Source organism: Loxodonta africana, chromosome 1 (genome assembly GCF_030014295.1).
Source record: "Loxodonta africana isolate mLoxAfr1 chromosome 1, mLoxAfr1.hap2, whole genome shotgun sequence".
Classification (NCBI taxonomy): Eukaryota; Metazoa; Chordata; class Mammalia; order Proboscidea; family Elephantidae; genus Loxodonta; species Loxodonta africana.
This window is the reverse complement of record NC_087342.1, coordinates 100,115,607-100,138,034: the sequence shown is the minus strand read 5'-3', so window position 1 is coordinate 100,138,034 and position 22,428 is coordinate 100,115,607. Positions and strand designations below refer to the sequence as shown.

At 38.6% G+C, this 22,428-nt stretch overlaps 1 protein-coding gene across 3 annotated transcripts in view; it reads right to left on the bottom strand.

Moving 5' to 3' along the window:
* The window catches only part of ZFAND3 (zinc finger AN1-type containing 3), a 391,346-nt gene that overhangs the window by 109,710 nt on the left and 259,208 nt on the right, over positions 1–22,428 (bottom strand). For 2 of the 3 annotated variants that reach the window (XM_064285442.1, XM_064285438.1), the window contains exon 3: positions 2,403–2,585. In XM_064285442.1, coding sequence (XP_064141512.1) covers positions 2,403–2,585 — 183 coding nt within the window. Of the gene's footprint in view, positions 1–2,402; positions 2,586–9,475; positions 9,636–22,428 lie in introns of those variants that run through there. The other variant, XM_023546106.2, reaches the window with a different exon arrangement.

Genomic DNA, 22,428 nt, shown 5'->3' with positions numbered 1-22,428 from the left:
TCCATCTATTCGGCATCTGTGCTTTGCCATTTGTCAAGAAAATGCTTATTATAAGTTGGTGCCCCATGAAAGGTTTTCAGTCCTGTTAAATGATTTTTCATGACAGAATTAATAAAGTAAGTTTTGGTTACGACTTGGGTTTCCACGTACCTTAATTACTGGGTGAGAATGTGCTGATCTTTGTCAACATGAGTATTTCTATTCTCCATGTGACAGTTGTATTTCACATTGTGAATTAATTGATTAAAAGCACAAACTCTGATTAAAACTCACTAATGCCTTAATTTCATTTGTGGCTCTGGCATCTACTAGTTTGTGACCACAGGAAAATTTCTTGCTGTCTTTGTGCCTAAGTTTCCACATCTATAGAATGAGACTATGGTAACATCTACCTCACTGGATTATCATGAGGAATAAATGAGAAAATATGCAAAATATGTAGAAGAAGGACTTGCACATAAAGTGCCCAACAAATGGTAGCCATTGTTATCTGTATCACGAGCATTTTGGCTGCTCAGCCGTGGCCTAATAATGCTGGCATGTGTGATCCAATCCACCTTCCATCAGGTGAGATTCTGACCAGCTCCAACCTTTCCCTTAGACCGGGAGGTGAGTGTTCAGTAATTTTTAATGGAAAATTGCATGTATATAGATGGTGTGTATTCTTCTGAGACAAGGGGCCATCAGCTTTCATAAGTTCCTCAATGAAGTACATGGCCCCAAATAGATATTTAAAAACAAAATAAAACCCACTGCCTTAACATTACCACTACCACTTGCATCTTCTTCCCTCTCTTAAATGACGTCTATTCCTGCCCCTGGAACTTAGTAAGTTATAATATTTTAAAAATTCCCTTTCTGCAATGTTATTTCAGTATGAGGCTTCCCATTTTTAATACTGGCAGGTTACTTCCACAGCTCAAACTACTCTGTTTACAGTGACTTTTCATCACCTTTGTCCATCTTCAACACCAACATCCTTTTTCAACCATCCCAGTCTTTAATTCATAAAACTAAATCCACTGCCCTGGAATTGATTTTGACCTATAGTGACCCTGTAGGACAGAGCAGAACTTGGAAACCATAGGGTTTCCAAGGATATAAATCTTTATGGAAGCAGACTACCACATCTTTCTCCCATGTAGCAGCTAGTGGGTTTGAACCACCAACCTTTCGGTTGGCAGCCAAGCACTTTAATCACTGCGTCCCCAGGTGTCCATTAAGATGGGCACATAAAACAATATACTACAGTTTCTCAATCTTGGCATTACTGATGTGTCAAACGAGATAATTTCTTGTTGTGAGGGGCTGTCCTGCGCTACACAGGATGTCCAGCAGCATCCTGGGCCTCCAGACATCGCCAAATATTCAGAGTGGGGGAGGAAGAGCAAGATCAGCCCTGGTTGAGAACCACTGACGTATTGTAACAAGTACGTTTAATTTCTCCCTGTTAAACAGTAAATTCCTTGAGGATAGGGACTATTACCTTTACTATTATAGTCTCGATATCACCTAGTACAGTGGTTTTATGACAGGTTAGGTAAGTATTTGTTGTCAGCTAACCTTTCTAAAGTTAGTGAACAGAACATTCTGACCTACCACATACCAAAGATTTCTAAATATTCACTAAACTTGCAACACTAAATTTCAATCTGTTGAATATTAAAAGGCAAAACCTGCTATGTCCTAACAGCCCTATAATTTTCAGCAAATACTGTCAGTTACAGTTGTGCCTCAACAGAGATAGTTCTGGCATTACAAAGATTAAGTGGACAATGAACTTCCATATCACAGAGATTACAACCATATTCTTTCACTGAGGACTCAGAGAAGAGTAACAGAAACCATCTTCTTCTCCCTTCAAATATCCTGTGTTCTGTGAAGTATGTAGTGTTATTATCTCATTTAAATACTTAGACACATTCCAGGACCAGTTAGTGACAGGGCTAAGATTTCAATCCAAGGTTCCCAAATCAGGCTTAAGTTTCCTAGACCAGTGGTTCTCAACTCTTGCTACATTAGAATCCTCTGCAGCGTTAAAAAGAACAGATCCCTGGGCCCACTCCAGACCGATTAAATTAGACTCAGGGATTGTGCTGAGGATTAAAATTGTTTTGAAAATCCCCAGTGCATTCTGATGTGCAGTCACTGCCCTAGACTGGTTCAAACTTCAGGTACCTTGACAGCTAATGTAAAAGGCTATCTATCTTTTAGAAGACCTTAAATTCCATGGAATGACTAAAAAGTATTCTCTAATTTTCCGACTGTTGACCCTATACATGAGCATTTATCCTGAACGAAAACAGCTGCTGTCTTTTTTCTGGGACCACATATCATCAGGAAGCTTGTGATGTCATTTTTGGGCTGCTCTCCTAACCACCTCACAGTAGCTGAGTACTTACACTCCTCTTTACTCGGTGAAGTTACATTCAGTTCTGTCGGAAGCGGCTGCTGGCTGGGACTAAGAGTTGGCGTGGTTATCGAGGTATTGTTGTTGTCACTGGTGGTCTCTTCAGAAAACAAATCTGACTGGCTGTTACTTGTACTTGGAGTGGAATCATCGTCTGGTTGTTTCTTTTGAAAATCTGAAGAAAAGGAGTGAGAAAACTAGTTTAATTAAGGAGTTCACAATCTCCTTAGTTATTAACAATGTAACTTAGTATAAAACTTAAATGCAATAACCGCAATAATAAAGACAAATCTAGCTGATAAAAAACAAGATGGAAGTAAACCACTGCTCAAAAACATGTAAGACTTCAAGAAGAAGCAAAACTATCCCTATTTGCTGATGATATGATTCTATACATAGAAAACACCCAAAGACTTCACAAGAAAGCTACTGGAACTAATAAAAGGATTCAGCAAAGTAGCAGAACACAAGATCACCATAACTGATTCATCTACACCAATGAGGAGAACTTTGAAAAGGAAATCAGGAAAACAGTATCATTTACAATAAGAAACTTCATTGTCATCCAGTCAATTCTGACTCATAGTGACCCTACAGGACAGAGCAGAACTATCCCACAGAGTTTCCAAGGATCAGCTGGTGGATTCGAGCTGCCAACCTTTTGGTTAGCAGCCGATCTCTTAACCACTGCACCACCTAGCCCCCCCCCAATAAAATACGTAGCAATAAATCTAACTGGGGACATAAAAACACTTATACAAAGAAAACCATAAAACATTACTGCAAGAAACCAAAAAAGACCTTCATAAATGCAAAAAAGATACCACGCTCATGGATAGGAAGACTTAACATTGTAAAAATGTCAACTCTACCCAAGACAATCTACAAATACAATGCAATCCCAATCCAAATATCAACAGTATTGTTTAACAGGATGGAAAAACTAATTATCAACTTTATATGGAAAGGAAAGAGGCCCCAGCTAAGTAAAGCATTATTGAAGAAAAACAAAGTAGGATAACTCACACTTCCTGATCGCAGTCTATTTACACAGCCACAGTAGTCAAAACAGCCTGGTACTGGCACAACAGACACACAGACCAATGGAACAGAATTGAGAAGCCAGAAGTAAATCTATTTATCTATGGACAGCTGATTTTTGACAAAGGGCCAAAGTCCATTAAATCAGGAATAGACAGTCTCTTTAACAAAGGGTGTTGAGATACCATCTCACCCTGACAGCAATGGCACTACTCAAAAAAACAGGAAACAACAAATGCTGGCAACACTAGAACTCTTACATACTGCTGGTAGGAATGTAAAATGGTACAAACACTATGGAAAATAACACGGCACTTACTTAAAAAGCTAGGAACAGAAATATGATGTTTCAGCAATCCCACTCCTAGGTATATACCCTACAGAAATAAGAGCCGTGACACGAATAGACACAAATACATCTGTTTTTGTTGCAGCATTATTCACAATGGCAAAAAGATGGAAACAATTTAAGTGTCCATCAACAAATGAACAGATAAACAAACTGTGGTACATACACACAATGGAATACTATATAACGATAAAGAATAATGACAAATCCTAGAAACGTTTCACGACATGGATGAATTTGGAGGACATTATGTTTACTGAAATAAGCCAATCACAAATGGACAAATATTATATGAGACCACTATTATAAAAAAACAAGAAAAGATTTACACACAGAAAAAGAAAACATTCTTTGATGGTTACCAGGAAAGGGAGGCGAGGAACAGCAAGCTATTAACTAGAAGACACATGCTAACGCAGGTGAAGGAAATCGCAACACACTGTATGGGGGAAGTCAGCACAACATGACAAAGGCAAAGGAAGACACTGAGGGGAACACAAGGCAAATGGCAAATGCAGCAATTACTACAGAGAATCCTCCAACAACAGCATCAGCAAACGATAATTTACAAAGGGATACACAGGTAGATACGTATGCTAGAAAGGCATGGGAGGATGTAAGGGGGCACACCCACCTGCAGATACAGGTTAGGCTGTGGATATCTCTACAGATATATTTGTAGATGTTGTATGTATATGCTAATATAGATAACAGAACACACAAGGAGCACAGTCTTGGAAACTTTTTATGTACAACCAAACACTTCCTGGGATGAAGATACTAGGCTTGAAGGCTAAGGACTACCAACTCAGGGGCCATCTACATTAACTGGCATAACATAGTGCATAAAGACAATACTCTACACATCCTATTTTGGTGAGTACTGTCTGGGGTCTTAAAAGCTTTTGAGCAGCCATCTAAGATACAACTAGTGGTCTCTTCCTGTCAAGAGTAAAGCAGAATGAAGAAAACGAAAGATTCAAGGGGACCAACAGTCCAAAGAACTAACCACATGCACCACAGCCTATATTACCCCAAGATCAAAAGAACTAGATGGTGCCTGGCTACCACTATCAAATGCTCTGACCAGGAAGAATCACAATAGGGGGCCCAGAGAGAATGGGAGAAAAATGCAGAACAAAAAATCCAATTCATTTAAAAAAAAAAAAAATCACAATATACTAGCCTGAAAAGAGACTGGAGGAACCCCTGACACTATGGGCCTAAGACACCACATGCCCCCCCCCACCCCCACCCCCCACCGCCGATGTGGAACTACAGCCATTCCTGGAAACCACCTTCCAGCCAAGAAATAGACACGCCTATAAAATAAATAATAACACCAGACAAGAATGTGCTCCGTAAAACAAACAATTATATGAGACCAAAAGGGTGACATTTACCCAAAAGCAAAGATGAGAACATAGGAAGGGGCACAGAAACCAGATAAAAGGAAATACAGAACCCAGGGCAGAAATGAGGAGAATATTCACACAATGTGGGGAATACAACCAATGTCATGGAACACTTTGCGTTACTGAATGGGAACAAAATTCGTTCTATAAACTTTCACCTAAACACAACAAAACATTAAAAAGAGAAGGCGGAGCCAAGATGGCAGAATAGACAAGCACTTCCATCAAGCCCTCTTTACAACAAAGACCCGAAAAAAACAAGTGGAACGAGTATATTTGTGACAAGCTGGGAGCCCTGAGCATCAAAGGCAAGCTTAGACAATGAACTGAGGGGCAGGGGGAGGAAGAGGCCTTTCAGAAGTGGAGAGGAGTTACCAGACCGGAATGGCGGGAAGCCCTCAGGCACCATTCCCGGAGCAGCGGTGGCACCAGGCTGGTCCTAGCATTCGGCCCCAGTTTCCACAGGGAGAAGTACCCACACACAGAGCCCACTTATACCTCTGGAACCTGAGGAGACCGGTGAGCCCTCGGCAAAAGGTAAGTACTTCCGTATGTTTAACCGCAGACCCCCTACCCCCAATCCGGCTTCAGTGCCTGAACCCCTGGGCCTGAGATAGACCCTGGTGCGCACCTACAGCCATCCTCCCGGCCTTGGGGAAGGAAAAACTTTGTAACTGCGGGGAAAAGATAATTTGCTAGCTCCATTACCCAGGGAAGTTAAGTTCAAAACAGAAACAGCTCCTGTCCAGGCATAAACTGCCCCTAGACCTTGAGCACCTTTCCCTTCTGCATGGACCTGTGTGGGCCTATTTCGGAAGAATAGGCCCTTGGTGTTAACTATAACCATTTCAGCTGTGCGGTAGAGAGGTGGGTGTTTGACGTTTGAAATTGCTTTGCCTATTAAACAAGGTCCTCACCTACCCACATCAGGAACCTAATGACTGGTACCTCCACTCAGGTCACCCAGCCACCTGCAACAGGGGTCCAAAGATAACTGGTACCTCCCAGTCCTTAAACCAAAACCTTTCTGTGCCCATGATCCCTCTGCAGAACCCACCCACCTGCACACTCTAGGGAACAGTGACACGTTTTCCTCAGCGACACTGGCGGTCGGTTCTCAGCCCCCTGCCTTATTCAGAGCGTGACCCTCTGCTACAATCAGATACCGGTATATGCATCAATCACCCCTGCCCCTGTAAGACTGTAGGACAGAGCCTGTACTACACACTTGATATCGGCTACCTGGAAACCTGAGCTGAATTCATACTAGAAAACTGAATGGACTCCTACACTGATATACCCGATAACATCTTTAGCCAGCTGGGGACAGGACACCAAAGCTTGAAAGGAGAAAATAATCAAGCTAGCTCACTCAAGCACTCCACAGGGGTGTACCAAAACAAAACAAAGCAAGCAGCTACGACACAGTAAGCAAGCATAAACTAATACAATAACTTACAGATGGCTCGGAGATCACAGTCAATATCAAGACACATAAAGAAACAGGCCATGATCACCTCAACAGGCTCTCAAAACAAAGAATCCAGGGATCTTCTAGATCAAAGTGCATTCCTGGACTTACCAGATGCAGAATACAAAAGTTTAATATACACAACCCTTAAAGACATCAGGAAGGAAACGAGGCAATACGCAAAACAAGCTAAGGAACACATAGATAAAGCAACTGAAGAAATTAGAAAGATTATTCAGAAACATAATGAAAAGTTTAATAAGCTGGAAAAAAAAATCCATAGACAGACAGCAATCAGAAATTCAGAAGATTAACTATAAAATTAAAGAATTAGACACCTCAATAGAAAGTCAGAGGAGCAAAATGGACCAAGTAGAAGCTAGAATTTCTGAACTCAAAGATAAATCACTTGGCACTAATATATTTGAAGAAAAATCTGATTAAACAATTTTAAAAAATGAAGAAACTTTAAGAATCATGTGGGACTCTATCAAGAGAAATAACCTACAAGTGATTGGTGTACCAGAACAGGAAGGGATAAGAGAAAATTGTTGAAAATTTCTTGGCAGAAAACTTCCCTGATATTGTTAAAGATGAGAAGATATCTATTCAAGATGCTTATCGAACTCCACATTACGTAGATCTTAAAAGAAACTCACCAAGACATAATTATACTCAAGCTTGCCAAAATGAAAGATAAAGAGACAATTATAAGAGCAGCGAGGGATAAAAGAAAAGTCACTTACAAAGGAGAGCCAATAAGAATAAGCTCGGAGCACTCGGCAGAAACCATGCAGGCAAGAAGGCAATGGGATGACATATTTAAAAAAATTGAAGGAAAAAAACTGCCTGCCAAGAATCACATAGCCATCAAAACTGTCTCTTAAATATGAAGGTGAAATTAAGACAATTCCAGATAAACACAAGTTGAGGGAATTCATAAAAAACAAACCAAAACTGTAAGAAATACTAAAGGGAGTTCTTTGGTTAGAAAATCAATAATATCAGATATCAGCCCAAGACTAGAACACTGCGCAGAGCAACCAGAAGTCAACCTAGACAGGGAAATCCCCCCAAAAAGCAAAGCAAGATTATAAAAAAAAAAAAAGGGGGCCCCAAGCAGGATAACAGCGATGTTATTATGTAAAAGAAGACAACATTAAAATAATAAGGAGGGACTAACAAATGTAATCGTACACCTTCCATATGGAGAGGAAGATATGGCGATACAAAGAAATAAAAGTTTTAAATTTAGAAAAATAGGGGTAAATAATAAGGTAACCACAAAGGAGACAAACTATCCTACTCATCAAAATAAAATACAAGGGAAAAATACAGACTCAGCAGAAACAAAATCAACAACAAATATGAGGAAAGGACAATATATAAAGAAAATCTACTCAGCACATAAAATCAAGTGGGAAAAAGAAACTGTCAACACACAAAAAAAGACATCAAAATGACAGCACTAAATTCGTACCTATCCATAATTACACTGAATGTAAATGGACTAAACGCACCAATAAAGAGACAGAGAGTGGCAGAATGGATTAAAAAACACGATCCATCTATATGCTGCCTACAAGAGACACACCTTAGACTTAGAGACACAAACAAACTAAAACTCAAAGGATGGAAAAAAATATATCAAGCAAACAACAATCAAAAAAGAGCACGAGTGGCAACAGTATTTTCTGGAAAAATAGACTTTGAAGTTAAATCCATCAGAAAGGGTGAAGAAGGACACTATATAATGATTCAAGGGACAACACAACAAGAAGATATAACCATATGAAATATTTCTGCACCCAATGACAGGTATGCATGATACATAAAATAAACTCTATCAGCATTGAAAAGTGAGATAGACAGCTCCACAATAATGATAGGAGACTTCAACATACCACTTTCGGTGAAGGACAGGACATCCAGAAAGAAGTTCAATAAAGACACGGAAGATCTAAATGCCACAATCAACCAACTTGACCTTATAGACACACACACAACACTCCACCCAAAAGCAACCAACTATGTTTTCCTTTCTAGTGCACCTGGAACACTCTCTAGAATAGACCACATATTTAGGTCATAAAGCAAGCCTTTGCAGGATCCAAAACACTGAAATATTACCAAGCATCTTCTCTAACCATAAGACCATAAAACTGGAAATCAATAACAGGAAAAGCAAGGAAAAGAAATCAAACACTTGGAAACTGAACAATATCCTGCTCAAAAGTGACTGGATTATAGAAGACATTACGGATGGAATAAAGAAATTTAGAGAATCCAATGAGAATGAAAACACTTCCTATTAGAACCTTTGGGACACAGCAAAAGCGGTGCTCGAAGGCCAATTTATCTCAATAAATGCACACATCCAAAAAGAACAAAGGGCCAAAATCAAAGAATTATCCCTACACCTTGAACAAATACAAAGAGAGCCACAAGAGAAACCCATAGGCAACAGAAGAAAACAACCAAGAAAAATTAGAGCTGAACTAAATGAAATAGAAGACAGGAAAACAATTGAAAGAATTAACAAGACCAAAAGCTGGTTTTTTTTTTTTTTTAATTAACTTTTATTGAGCTTCAAGTGAACGTTTACAAATCAAGTCAGACTGTCACATATAAGTTTATGTACATCTTACTCCGTACTCCCACTTGCTCTCCCCCTAATGAGTCAACCCTTCCAGTCTATCCTTTCGTGACACTTTTGCCAGCTTCCAACTCTCTCTATCCTTCCATCCCCCCTCCAGACAGGAGTTGCCAACACAGTCTCAAGTGTCTACCTGATATAATTAGCTCACTCTTCATCAGCATCTCTCTCCTACTCACTGTCCAGTCCCTTTCATGTCTGATGAGTTGTCTTCAGGGATGGTTCCTGTCCTGTGCCAACAGAAGGTTTGGGGACCATAACCGCCGGGAATCCTCTAGTCTCAGTCAGACCATTAAGTATGGTCTTTTAAAAGCTGGTTTTTAAAAAAAAAAAAAAAAAAATCAACAAAATTGATAAACCACTGGCCAAACTGACAAAAGAAAAACAGGAGAGGAAGCAAATAACCTGAATAAGAAATGAGATGGGCGTGTTACAACAGACCCAACTGAAATTAAAAGAATCATATCAGATTACTATGAAAAACTATACTCAAATAAATTTGAAAACCTAGAAGAAATGGATGAATTCCTAGAAACACACTACCTACCTAAACTAACACAAACAGAGGTAGAACAACTAAATAGACCCATAACAAAAGAAGAGATTGAAATGGTAATCAAAAAAATCCCAACAAAAAAAAGCACGTGTCCTGATGGCTTCACTGCAGAACTCTACCAAACTGTCAGAGAAAAGTTAACACCACTACTACTAAAGGTATTTCAGAGCATAGAAAAGGACGGAATACTACCAAATTCATTCTATGAAGCCACCATATCCCTGATACCAAAACCAGGTAAAGACACCACAAGAAAATTATACACCTATATCCCTCGTGAATGTAGATGCAAAAATCCTCAACAAAATTCGAGCCAATAGAATTCAACAACATATCAAAAAAAGAATTCACCATGACCAAGTGGGATTCGTACCAGGTATGCAGGGATGGTTCAACATTAGAAAAACAATTAATGTAATCCACCACATAAATAAAAGACAACAATGACATGATTTCATCAACTGATGCAGGAAAACGCATTTGACAAAGTTCAACTTCCATTCATGATAAAAACTCTCAGCAATATAGGAATAGAAGGAAAATTTCTCAACATAATAAAGAGCATTTATACAAAGCCAAAAGCCAACACCACCCTAAATGGAGAGAGCCTGAAAACATTCCCACTGAGATCGGCAACCAGACAAGGATGCCCTTTATCACCACTCTTATTCAACACTGTGCTGAAAGTCCTAGCCAGAGCAATTAGGCTAGACAAAGAAATAAAGGGCATCCATCCAGATTGGCAAGGAAGAAGTCAAAGTATCTCTATTTGCAGATGACATGATCTTATATACAGAAAACCCTAAGGAATCCCCCAGAAAACTACTGAAACTAATAGAGTTCAGCAGAGTATTGGGATACAAGATAAACATACAAAAATCAGTTGGAGTCCTCTACACCAACAAAAAGAACATCGCAGAGGAACTCACCGAATCAATGCCATTTACAGTAGTCCCCAAGAAGATAAAATACTTAGGAATAAATCTTACCAGAGATGTAAAAGAAAACTAGAGTACACTTCTGCAAGAAACCAAGAGAGACTTACATAAGTGGAAGAACATACCTTGCCCATGGATAGGAAGACTTAACATTATAAAAATGTCTATTCTACCAAAAGCGATCTATACATTTAATGCAATTCTGATCCAAATCCCAAGGACATTTTTTAATGAGATGGAGAAACAAATCACCAATTTCATATGGAAGGGAAAGAGGCCCCAGATAAATAAGTCATTACTGAAAAAGAACCAAGTGGGAGGCCTTACCTTACCTGATTTTAGAACCTATTATTTAGAACCACAGTAGTCAAAACAGCCTGGTACTGGTACAACAACAGATACATGGACCAATGGAACAGAATTGAGAATCCAGACATAAATCCATCCACATATGAGCAGTTGATATTTGACAAAGGCCCAAAAACAGTTAAATGGGGAAAAGACAGTTTTTTTAAACAAACGGTGTTGGCATAACTGGATATCCATCTGCAAAAAAATGAAACAAGACCCATACCTCACTCCATGCACAGAAACTGACTCAAAATGGATCAAAGACCCAAGTATAAAATCTAAAACGATAAAGATCACGGAAGAAAAAACATGGACAATGTTAGGAGCCCTAATACATGGCATAAACAGTATACAAAACATTATAAAGAACGTAGAAGAAAAACTAGATAACTGGGAGCTCCTAAAAATCAAACACCTATGCTCATTCAAAGACTTCACCAAACGAATAAAAAGACTACCTACAGACTGGGAAAAAGTTTTTAGCTATGACATTTCTGATCAGCTCCTGATCCCTAAAATCTACATAATACTGCAAAAACTCAACTGCAGAAAGACAAATAACCCAATTAAAAAATGGGCAAAAGATATGAATAGACACTTCGCTAAAGAAGACATTCAGGTAGCTAACAGGTGTATGAGGAAATGTTCACGATCATTAGCCATTAGAGAAATGAAGATGAAAACTACAATGAGATTTCATCTGACTCCAATAAGGCTGGCATTAATCCAAAAATCACAAAATAATAAATGTTGGAGAGGCTGTGGAGAGATTGGAACACTTATACATTGCTGGTGGGAATGTCAAATGGTATAACAACTTTGGATATCAATTTGGCGCTTCCTTAAAAAGCTAGAAATAGAACTAGTATACGATCCAGCAATCCCACTCCTTGGAATATATCCTAGAGAAATAAGAGCCTTTATAAGAACAGATATATGCACACCCATGTTTATCACAGCACTGTTTATAATAGCAAAAAGATGGAAACAACCAAGGTGCCCATCAACGGATGAATGGATAAATAAATTATGGTATATTCACAATGGAATACTACGCATCAATAAAGAACAGTGAGGAGTCTGTGAACCATTTCATAACATGGAGGAACCTGCAAGGCATTATGCTGAGTGAAATTAGTCAGTTGCAAAAGGACAAATATTGTATAAGACCACTATTATAAGAACTTGAGAAATAGTTTAAACCGAGAAGAAAACATTTTTTTGTAGTTACGAGAGTGGGGAAGGAGGGAGGGTGGGAGGGGGCATTCACTAATTAGACAGTAGATAAGAACTAATTTAGGTGAAGGGAAAGACAGCACACAATACAGGGGAGGTCAGCACAACTGGACTAAGCCAAAAGCAAAGAAGTTTCCTGAATAAACTGAACGCTTCGAAGGGGGCCATGGTTTCAGGGGACCTCTAAGTCAATTGGCATAATAAAATCTATTAAGAAAACATTCTGCATCCCACTTTGAAGAGTGGTGTCTGGGGTCTTAAACGCTAGCAAGCAGCCATCTAAGATGCATCAATTGGTTTCAACCCACCTGGATCAAAGGAGAATGAAGAACACCAAGGACACAAGGCCATTACGAGCCCAAGAGATAGAAAGGGCTACATGAAACAGTGGCTACATCATCCTGAGACCAGAAGAACTAGATGGTGTCTGGCTACAACCAATGACTGCCCTGACAGAGAATACAACAGAGAACCCCTGATGTGTGGGATGCAGACCCCAAATTCTCATAAGATCAGACTTAATGATCTGATTAAGACTAGAAGGACCCCAGTGGTCATGGCCCCCAGACCTTCTGTTGCCCCAGGACAGGAACCATTCCCGAAGCCAACTCTTCAGACAGGGATTGGATTGGACAATGGGTTGGAGAGGGACGCTGGTGAGGAGTGAGCTTCTTCGATCAGGTGGACACTTGAGACTTTGTTGGCATCTCCTGCCTGGAGGGGAGATTTGAGGGTGGAGGGGGTTAGAAGGTGGCAAAATGGACACGAAAAGAGAGAGTAGAGGGAGAGAGCGGTCTGTTTCATTGGTGGAGAGTAATTGGGAGTGTGTAGCAGGTGTATACGGGTTTTTGTGTGAGAGACCGACTTGATTGCAAACTTGCACTTAAAGCACAATAAAAATTATTTTTAAAAAAAGTATTATTTTTGTATTTCCATTACAAACATTAGACATGTTCATTACAGACAATTTAGAAAACAGAGGAAAAACTAGAAAACTGTAAAAAAAAAAACAAAAAACAATGCATGAATATTTTGAAATATTTCCTTCTTTTTTTTTTTCTAGGTTTTTTAAGCTGTGTTTATAAAGTATACACATAGTCTTTGTTATTTAAAAAAGCACTCCATGATCATTGTGAAAAATTCAAAATATACCAAAGAGTGCAGAATACAACAATACACTGTACAGAATAAAATGTTAAAAGTCTTCTATTTGTCAAACCTCTACTCTCATACTCCTCTCAGAGGCAACCATTATTAAAAAGTTATATGTAACTTTGTACACCAATCCTATGCATAAACAAACATATTATTCTACAGCTTTTTTTAAAAGTATATACATACATATATAAAATAAATAAAAACTGGCAGAGGGTAACTGGAGTCAAAGCTTCCCAAGGTCCTTGTATTTTGTCCTTATATTTTTCAGAAGAAGGGTAGACATATTGATTTTAATGTTAAACTTTGCAAAGTCAAAGTTGCACGTTAAAATTTTAAGGGTAATCAGTAGAGTTCTGGGAAAAAGGAATAAAGGAAAGTTGTTCCAACAGAGAATTGATGAGAAGAAAAAAGGAGAGTAAATAGAAAACATAAAAAGATGGTAGAAATAAATATAAATATATTTGCAATGGTAATAAATGTCAACAGACTAAACTTAAGAGAAAAAAAAAATCCAGATTGAATACACAAAACCCAGTTATACTTTACAAGAGACACACTAAAAATATAAGGATAAAGGAAATTTTGAAGTGTATTAAAAAATGCAGCAGGCAAATAGAAATGAACAGAAAGCCAATAATAGCTATAGTACTGTTATAAAATGTAGAGTTTAAGGCAGAAAACATTATTATAAAGAGGGTAATGATATAATGGTAAAAAAAAAATTCCTCAGAAAGATAAAACACTTCTAAATCTATATGCACTTATTAACAGCACCTCAAAATATGCAAAGTGAAAATGGTTATACTTATGAAAAACTGACACATTTACTACCACAATGGGAATATTTTAATACACCTGCCCTTGGATAAAATAATGAGTAAAATTAGAGAATATTAATAAGCACACATAGACCCCTGTACCCAACAAAGAATGACATATTTTCAATCACATGTGAAATATTTAGAAAAACTGACTAAACCCTGGCTAAACCTTGACCACATGTTAGGCTATAAAGCAAGTCTCAACCAATGCTAAAGAATGAGTAAGATACAGACAATATTATCTGTCTTTAAGAGCAGTGATTAAGTTAAAAATTGATAAAATTTTTCATATTTGGAAACAAAAAATACACTTTAAACTCATAGGTCAAATCAGAAATTATAAAATCAGAAAAAATTTTAATTAAATGATAAACTATTACATATCGATATCTGGTAAAGAAGCACATACATTATGTACAATCTACTCTTTTTATTCCTGTGGGTACAAATGAGAGAAACTCAACACACATGTTCAAGGAGACATGGACAAGGGTGTTAATTATAATTATACATTGTTCGTAATAGAAAAAATCAAATAATCTAAAGGTCTATGAATTGTAGTATATTCAAGCAATGGATTAATGCATGTAGTGAAAACAAATAACTATGGCCACATACATCAACATGAACGAATTTCAAAATCCTTATGTTGAAAAAAGCAAGTCACTAACATAGAAAGCTTGTACTTGGGTAAGCCTAAAAAGCCGACAAAACTCAATACACTGTTTAGGGATATATACTTTAAAATCATTTAAAAAAAATTAAGGATACTGGTTATCTCTTAGGTAGAGGGAACGGGAATGGGATGTGATGGTTAGAGGTACACAAATATTCAGAGACATAGGTGATATCTATTGACAAAGAATGGATTAAAATGGCATATTCTTTTAATAGAATGCTCTAGAGCAGTTAAATAAACTAAAAAGTACAGAAAAATCTCAAAAACAATGCTGAGAGGGAAAAGCAAGCTATAAAAGGATACATGGTATACAATTTTATTAAAAAATTAGAATGTATTAAAAATACCACATATGGATGCATAATTACAGTATAAAAACATGCAAGGAAATGATACACCAAATTTGGGATAGTGGCTATCTCTAGGGGAAAAGACAGAGAACGAGAGTCTTTAATTCTACCTGTACTGTTTGTACTTCTTAGGCTGGGGGTGAGTTGTTACTGTTAGGTTCCATCCAGTCATTTCCGACTCATAGCTGCCCTATGCACAACAGAACCAAACACTTCCCAGTCCTGCGCCATCCTCACAATTGTTGCTATGCTTGAACCCACTGTTGCAGCCACTGTGTCAATCGATCTCATCAAGGGTCTTCCTCTTTTTCACTGACCTTCTACTTTACCAAGCATGATGTCCTTCTCCAGGGACTCATCCCTCCTGATAACATGTCCAAAGTACGTGGGACAGTCTCACCATCCTCGCTTCTAAGGAGCATTCTGATTATAGTTCTTCCAGGACAGACCTGTTCAGTCTTTTGGCAGTCCATGATATACATTTAACATTCTTTTCCAACACCACAATTCAAAGGTGTCAATTCTTCTTCGGTCTTCCTTATTCATTGTCCAGCTTTCGGCATGCACACAAGAGACAACTGAAAACCCCATAGCTTGGGTCAGGCGCATCTTAGTGCTCAAGGGGATATCCTTGCTTTTCAACATTTTAAAGAGGTCTTTTGCAGCCAATTTGCCCCATGCAACACGTCTTTTGATTTTTTGACTGCTGCTTCCATAGGTGTTGACTGTGAATCTAAGTAAAATGAAATCCTTGACAACCTCGATCCCCTCTCCGTTTATCACGATGCTGTTTACTGGTTCAGTTGTGAAGATTTTTGTTTTCTTTATGTTGAGGTATAATCCTTTCTGAAGGCTGTGGTCTTTGATATTCATCAGTAAGTGCTTCAAGTCCTCTTCACTTTCAGCAAGCAAAGTTGTACCATCTGCATATTACAGGCTGTTAACGAGACCTCCTCCAATCCTGGTGCACCGCTCTTATTCATATAGTCCAGCTTCTTGAATTATTTGCTCACATACAGACTGAATAGGTGTGGTGAAAGAATATAACCCTGATGCACACCCTTCCTGACTTTAAACCACGCAGTATCCCCTTGTTCTAGTCAAACGACTGCCTCTTGATCCATGTACAGATTCTTCATGACCACAGTTAAGTGTCCTGGAATTCCCATTCTCTGCAATGTTATCCATAATTTGGTATGATCCACACACTCAAATGCCTTAGCAAGGCCAATAAAACACAAGTAAACATCTTTCTGGTATTCTCTGCTTTCACCTAGGATCCATCTGACATTAGCAATGTCAGATACCTGGTTCCATGTCCTTTTCTGAATCTGGCTTGAATTTCTGGCAACTCCCTGTCGAGACTGCTGAAGCCGCTTTTGAATGATCTTCAGCAAAATCTTGCTTGCATGTGATATTAACCATATTGTTTGATAATTTCCACATTCCGTTGGATCACCCTTCTTGGCATAAACATGGCTCTCTTCCAGTCGGTTGACCAGGTAGCTGTCTTTCAAATTCCTTGGTATAGATGAGTGAGCACTTCCAGTGCTACATCCATTTGCTGAAACATCTCAACTGGTATTCCGTCAATTCCCAGAACCTTGTTTTTCCCCAATGCCTTCAGTGCAGTTTGGACTTCTTCCTTCGGTACCTCAGTTCCAGATCATGTTACCTCCTGAAATGGTTTGAACGTCAAATTCTTTTTGTATTGTGTATTCCTTCCACCTTCTTTTGATGCTTCCTGCGTCATTTAATATTTTCCCCATAGAATCCTTCGGTATTGCAACTAGAGGCTTCAATTTTTTCTTCAGTTCTTTCAGCTTGAGAAATGCTGAGCATGTTCTTCTCTTTTGGTTTTTTATCTCCAGGTCTCTGCACATGTCATCATAATACTTTGTCTTCTGGAGCTGCCCTATGAAATCTTCTGTTCAGCTCTTTTACATCATCATTTTTTCCTTTTGCTTTAGCTACTCGACGTTCAAGAGCAAGGTTCAGTGTGTCTTCTGACATCCATTTAAGTCTTTTTTTTCTCTCCTCTCTTTTTAATGACCTCTTGCTTTCTTCATGTATGATGTCCTTGATTGATGTCATTCCACAACTTGTCTGGTCTTCGGACATCGTGCTCAATGAGTCAAATCTATTCTTGAGATGGTCTCTAAATTCAGATGGGATATACTTAAGGTAGTACTTTGGCTCTTAGGGATTTGTTCTAATTTTCTTTGGTTTCAATTTGAACTTGCATATGAGTAACTGATGGTCTGATCCTTAGCTGGCCCCTGGCTTTGTTCTGACTGATAATATTCAGCTTTTCCATCATCTCTTTCCACAGATGTAGTCAATTTGATTCCTGTGTGTCCCATCTGGCTAGGTCCATGTGTATAGTCACCATTTATGTTGGTGAAAAAAGGTATTTGCAATGAAGAAGTCGTTGGTCTTGCAAAATTCTATCATGGGATCTCCAGCATCGTTTCTATCACCAAGGCCATTTTTTCCAACTACCGATCCTTCTTTTTCTTCCAAATTTTGCATTCCAATCACCAGTAATTATCAATGTATCCTGACTGCATGTTCAATCAATTTCAGACTGCAGAAGTTGGTAAAAACCTTCAATTTCATCATATTTGGCCTTAGTGGTGGGTGCCTAAAGTTGAGTAATAGTCACATTAACTGGTCTTCCTTGTAGGCATATGGATATTATCCTATCACAGACAGCACTGTACTTCGGGACAGATCTTGAAATCTTTTTGATGATGAATGTGACGCCATTCCTCTTCATCATTCCCCGCACAGTAAACCACACGATTGTCCAATTCAAAATGACTGATACCAGTTCATTTCAGCTCACTAATGCCTAGGATATCCATCTTTATGCATTCCATTTCATTTTTGACGATTTCCAGTTTTCTTAGATGCATACTTTGTACGTTCCAGGTTCTGATTATTAATGGATGTTTGCACAGCTGTTTCTTCTCATTTTGAGTCATGCCATATCAGCAAATAAAGGTTCTGAAAGCTTGACTCCATCCATGTCATTAAGGTTGACTCTACATTGAGGAGGTAGCTCTTCCCCAGTTGTGTCTGAGTGCCTTCCAACCTGAGGGGCTCATCTTCCGGCACTATATCTGACAATGTTCCACTGCTATTCATAAGGTTTTCACTGGCTAATTCTTTTCAAAGTAGACTGCTGGTCCTTCCTAGTCTCTCTTAGTCTGGAAGCTCAGCTGAAACCTGTCCGCCATGGGTGACCCTGCTGGTATTTGAATACTAGTGACATAGCTCCCAGCATCACAGCAACACGCAAGCCCCACAGTACAATAAACTGACAGATGCATGGGGGTGGCGGTGAGTATACGGGTATTAATGTTATTATCTACATTCTTTGTATGCCTGAAATATTTCATTTTAAAAATACAATGCTAGTCTATGAAGTGCAGATGATACTTTACTGTCAATTCGAAGAAGGAAAAGATGATTCTAACAAGTTCACAAAGCCTTATCTTTTGAACCACAGAGGAGCTGTGGCTAATATGCTCTTTAACCTCATCACAATCACTGGGCTTTGACATATATTGGGCATAAGAACAGCTAGCATTTTTTTTACGATGCACTTACCTATGAGTCGGAATCGACTCGACGGCACTGGGTTTGGTTCTTTTGTTTGGACCATGTGCCAGGCACTGATCTAAATATCTTCTGTATACAATTCATTTACTTTAATCCTGAGGACAACCCTAACAAGGCAAGTATAATTAACACCATTTTATTCATGAAGTAACCAAACCTCCGAAAACTTAGGTTATTTGTTCCAAGTTAACAGCTAGTAAGTAACAGGGTCAAGGAGCCCTGGTGGTACAATGGTTACGCACTTCACGGTTCGTGGGAGCAAAGACGTGGTGATCTGCTCCTATAAAGATTACAGTCTAGGAAACTTTATGAGGCAGTTCTACTCTGTTCTATAGAGTCACTATGAGTCAGAATCAAGTCGATGGCACACAATAAGTAGCAGGGTCAGGATTTAAATACAGGCCCGTCTGACACCAAAGTCCATGGTCTTCAAATCACAACCACATGATATAAAACAGTGAGTGCTCAGCTGGCCCAAGGGAGAGGTTTCAAGGTCAAGCCCCCACCCATTTCCAGCAATACTGGTGAGTGCAATGGATTTAGCCAGAGTCACTAACTTGTTGTGCAGATAAGTGATCTAAAGCCTCCACTGTACCTTTTCTAAATTTTTTCCTCCTGGCTACCTTCTCATTCTTCAACGTTTTGATGTTTTGAAATTGCTTATTACCTCAATGTTATTTGTACAGCACCTTCAGAGAGAAAGATACTACATAAATGGAACAAAAATACTGCAATAATGATTCATGTCATCTCATTTGCTCTCCTGTATCAATAATCATTGTGTCCTTCCCATAACCATCTCTCTAGTATTTAATTGGAAATGTTATAAGGCCCTAAAAGAACTGAAACTGAGCCATCACTGCCCCATCTAGCACAATCCCCAATGCCCAAGACAAGGCACATACACAGAAACTCACCACTCAGGCACAATAACCCTCTGAAGCTAAATGACATTGTCTAAAGACAATTACCAGGTGCCCCCACCCAATCTCCAGCTCATGCTTGCCATGCTCCTTTGGTGCTTGAGTACTTCTCTTTAAGTTTTCCTTTTTGAATCTGTAGTTGACACATGGATCTTCTTTTAACCCATCCTCCCACTATGCCTTTTCTACACCTCCACAGGGTGATGGTATCATGAAATCATCAGGCTAATAGTATTCGTTACAAACCAATCTGACTGCTCACAAAGAAAACTAGTAGAAGATCTATACGTTCTCTGCTTAAATTCGATATAGAACCCAGGAATCACAGAATTTTACAACCAGAAGTGATTTAAAGATCCAGCTCAATTCTCTCATCTTACAGATAGAGAAAGCAGGAGCCTAGAAAGTTAGTGTAGCTCACCAGAAATTCAGAGTTAGTCCTAAGAGTATTCTCTTTCAGGCCAAAGTTAACAGCTCATGCAACACAAAAAGCTTGAGAGTTATATCTGTATTCCAATCTTGACTTTGCTTTTACTAGGCATATGGCCAAAAGCAAACTGTTTAATTTTGGGGGGGTCTAGTCTATAAAACAAAGGGAGGGGATTATTCCTACTTCTCATGACAGTACGGATTAAACAAAATAATGGACATAAAGTATCTAGCATACTGGTACTCAACAAATGACAGTTATTAAAAATAAAGGTATTTTTAAAGTTTAAAGAAAAGGTCACAAAGTTAAGTGTTATCTCCTCCTTTTGGACCTGGTGTTTCTGCATCATAGTTCTTACTTTCTTGTCCTTTTCTTTCTGGATCATCATCCAACTTTGAAAAAACAAAACCCAAAAGTGAATTCCAAGGACAAAGGGGAGATTTGTATCACATGTAAAAAACAAAAAAAAAGTAAACAACAAAACATGAGGCAGAGAGACTATCTCCTGTCACTCTGCTCTAGAAAGAAGTGCAGGTGAAGCATCCAGAAATAGCCACTTTGTTTGATCCAGACACGGTAATGGTTTACTTGTACAATTCTCAAATAAATGGGAAAACCAGAAATCTCCAAGCTTATCCATTTCTATAAATGAGAAAAAAAATTAGGTGTAATCATCTATTTTTATAAATTGGTGGAGTTAATGATATACCCAAAGGTGTAAACTTGTCCTTGAATAAAGCTGTGAGTCTGAGAGGTTTATGATAAAGCTTTTCTAACTGTTATTTGTAAAACCCAAGTAAAAACCTTGAACTTTAATGAGATTACTGCAGCATCAACTAAGAGGAAAATAATTTCTCAACAAAGGTACTCTTGGAACTCGAAGTATCCAGAAATGGGGTGTTTCCAGGGTTAAGAAAGTGACCTAACGGCCAAAATAGCCAGTGAAGTCCCTGAAGGTGGCTGCCCACCTGTTTACTACACAGATTTTTTCCCACTCTTTTCAGAATGATTTTTCACAGATCAATCTTCTTTCTAGCATATGTATCTCACAGGCTAGGAGCACCATGAAAACACCTTTCACTGCTGCTGCCGACTAGCCCATTCACGGGAAGTCTTACTGAGACCTAGCCATGACTCATAAGCCACCTTTGATATGCATCCATTCCATTCTTTATCTCTCATGTGTACCATACAGATCATGCAAGATGCTTAGATCACTTAGACCCCAACCCCACTTCCAGATTATGACAATTAATATGTCTTTTTTGAATTATTTATTCAAGCAGTAAGAGAATACACAAAAGTAAAGTGGAAAGGGTTTCAGTAAACTTTCTTCCTTAAGAGTAAGTCCTCTTTTTAACCATGTCAGTTTTTTTCTTAGCCAAAGTACTTTTCCATCAGAGCAGCTGGTGAATTTGAACAACCCACCTTTTGGTTAGCAGCTGAGTGCTTAACCACTGTGCCACCAGAGCTCCTTTTGGTTTATACAAGGCGCCATACAGAGGTCTCCTTTAACAGAATACTGCAGTGGTTAAGAGCTTGGCTGCTGACCAAAAGGTCAGCAGTTCGAATCCCCCAGTCACTCCTCGGAAACCCTATGGGGGGGCCATTCTACTCTGTCCTATAAGGTCACTATGAGCCAGCATTGACTCAAAGGCAATGGGTTTGGTTTTTGGTTTTAACAGAACAGGCTTCTGTTCGTAAGAGGCTACAGTCTTCATACATAGGTATTTAATAGGTTTATAAAGCTGTCCCCTTTTCTCCAAAAATCACAATCCTGAGTTTTTATTTTAAAAAACGACAAAGCCATTAGCAACAGCCAGTCTATTCATAAACCAGGCTTTTAGCCTTCTGATTAAAATATTAATAAAATCTTAGTAGTTGGATATTAACCTGGGTTAATAGCCTCTGCAAGAACAAACTGGTTTAAACAAGAGTTACCAAGAACCAATGGACCTATTACTATTAAAAGCTTAAAATACATTCACCCTGAATCCTAGTTTATGGAAAAACATGT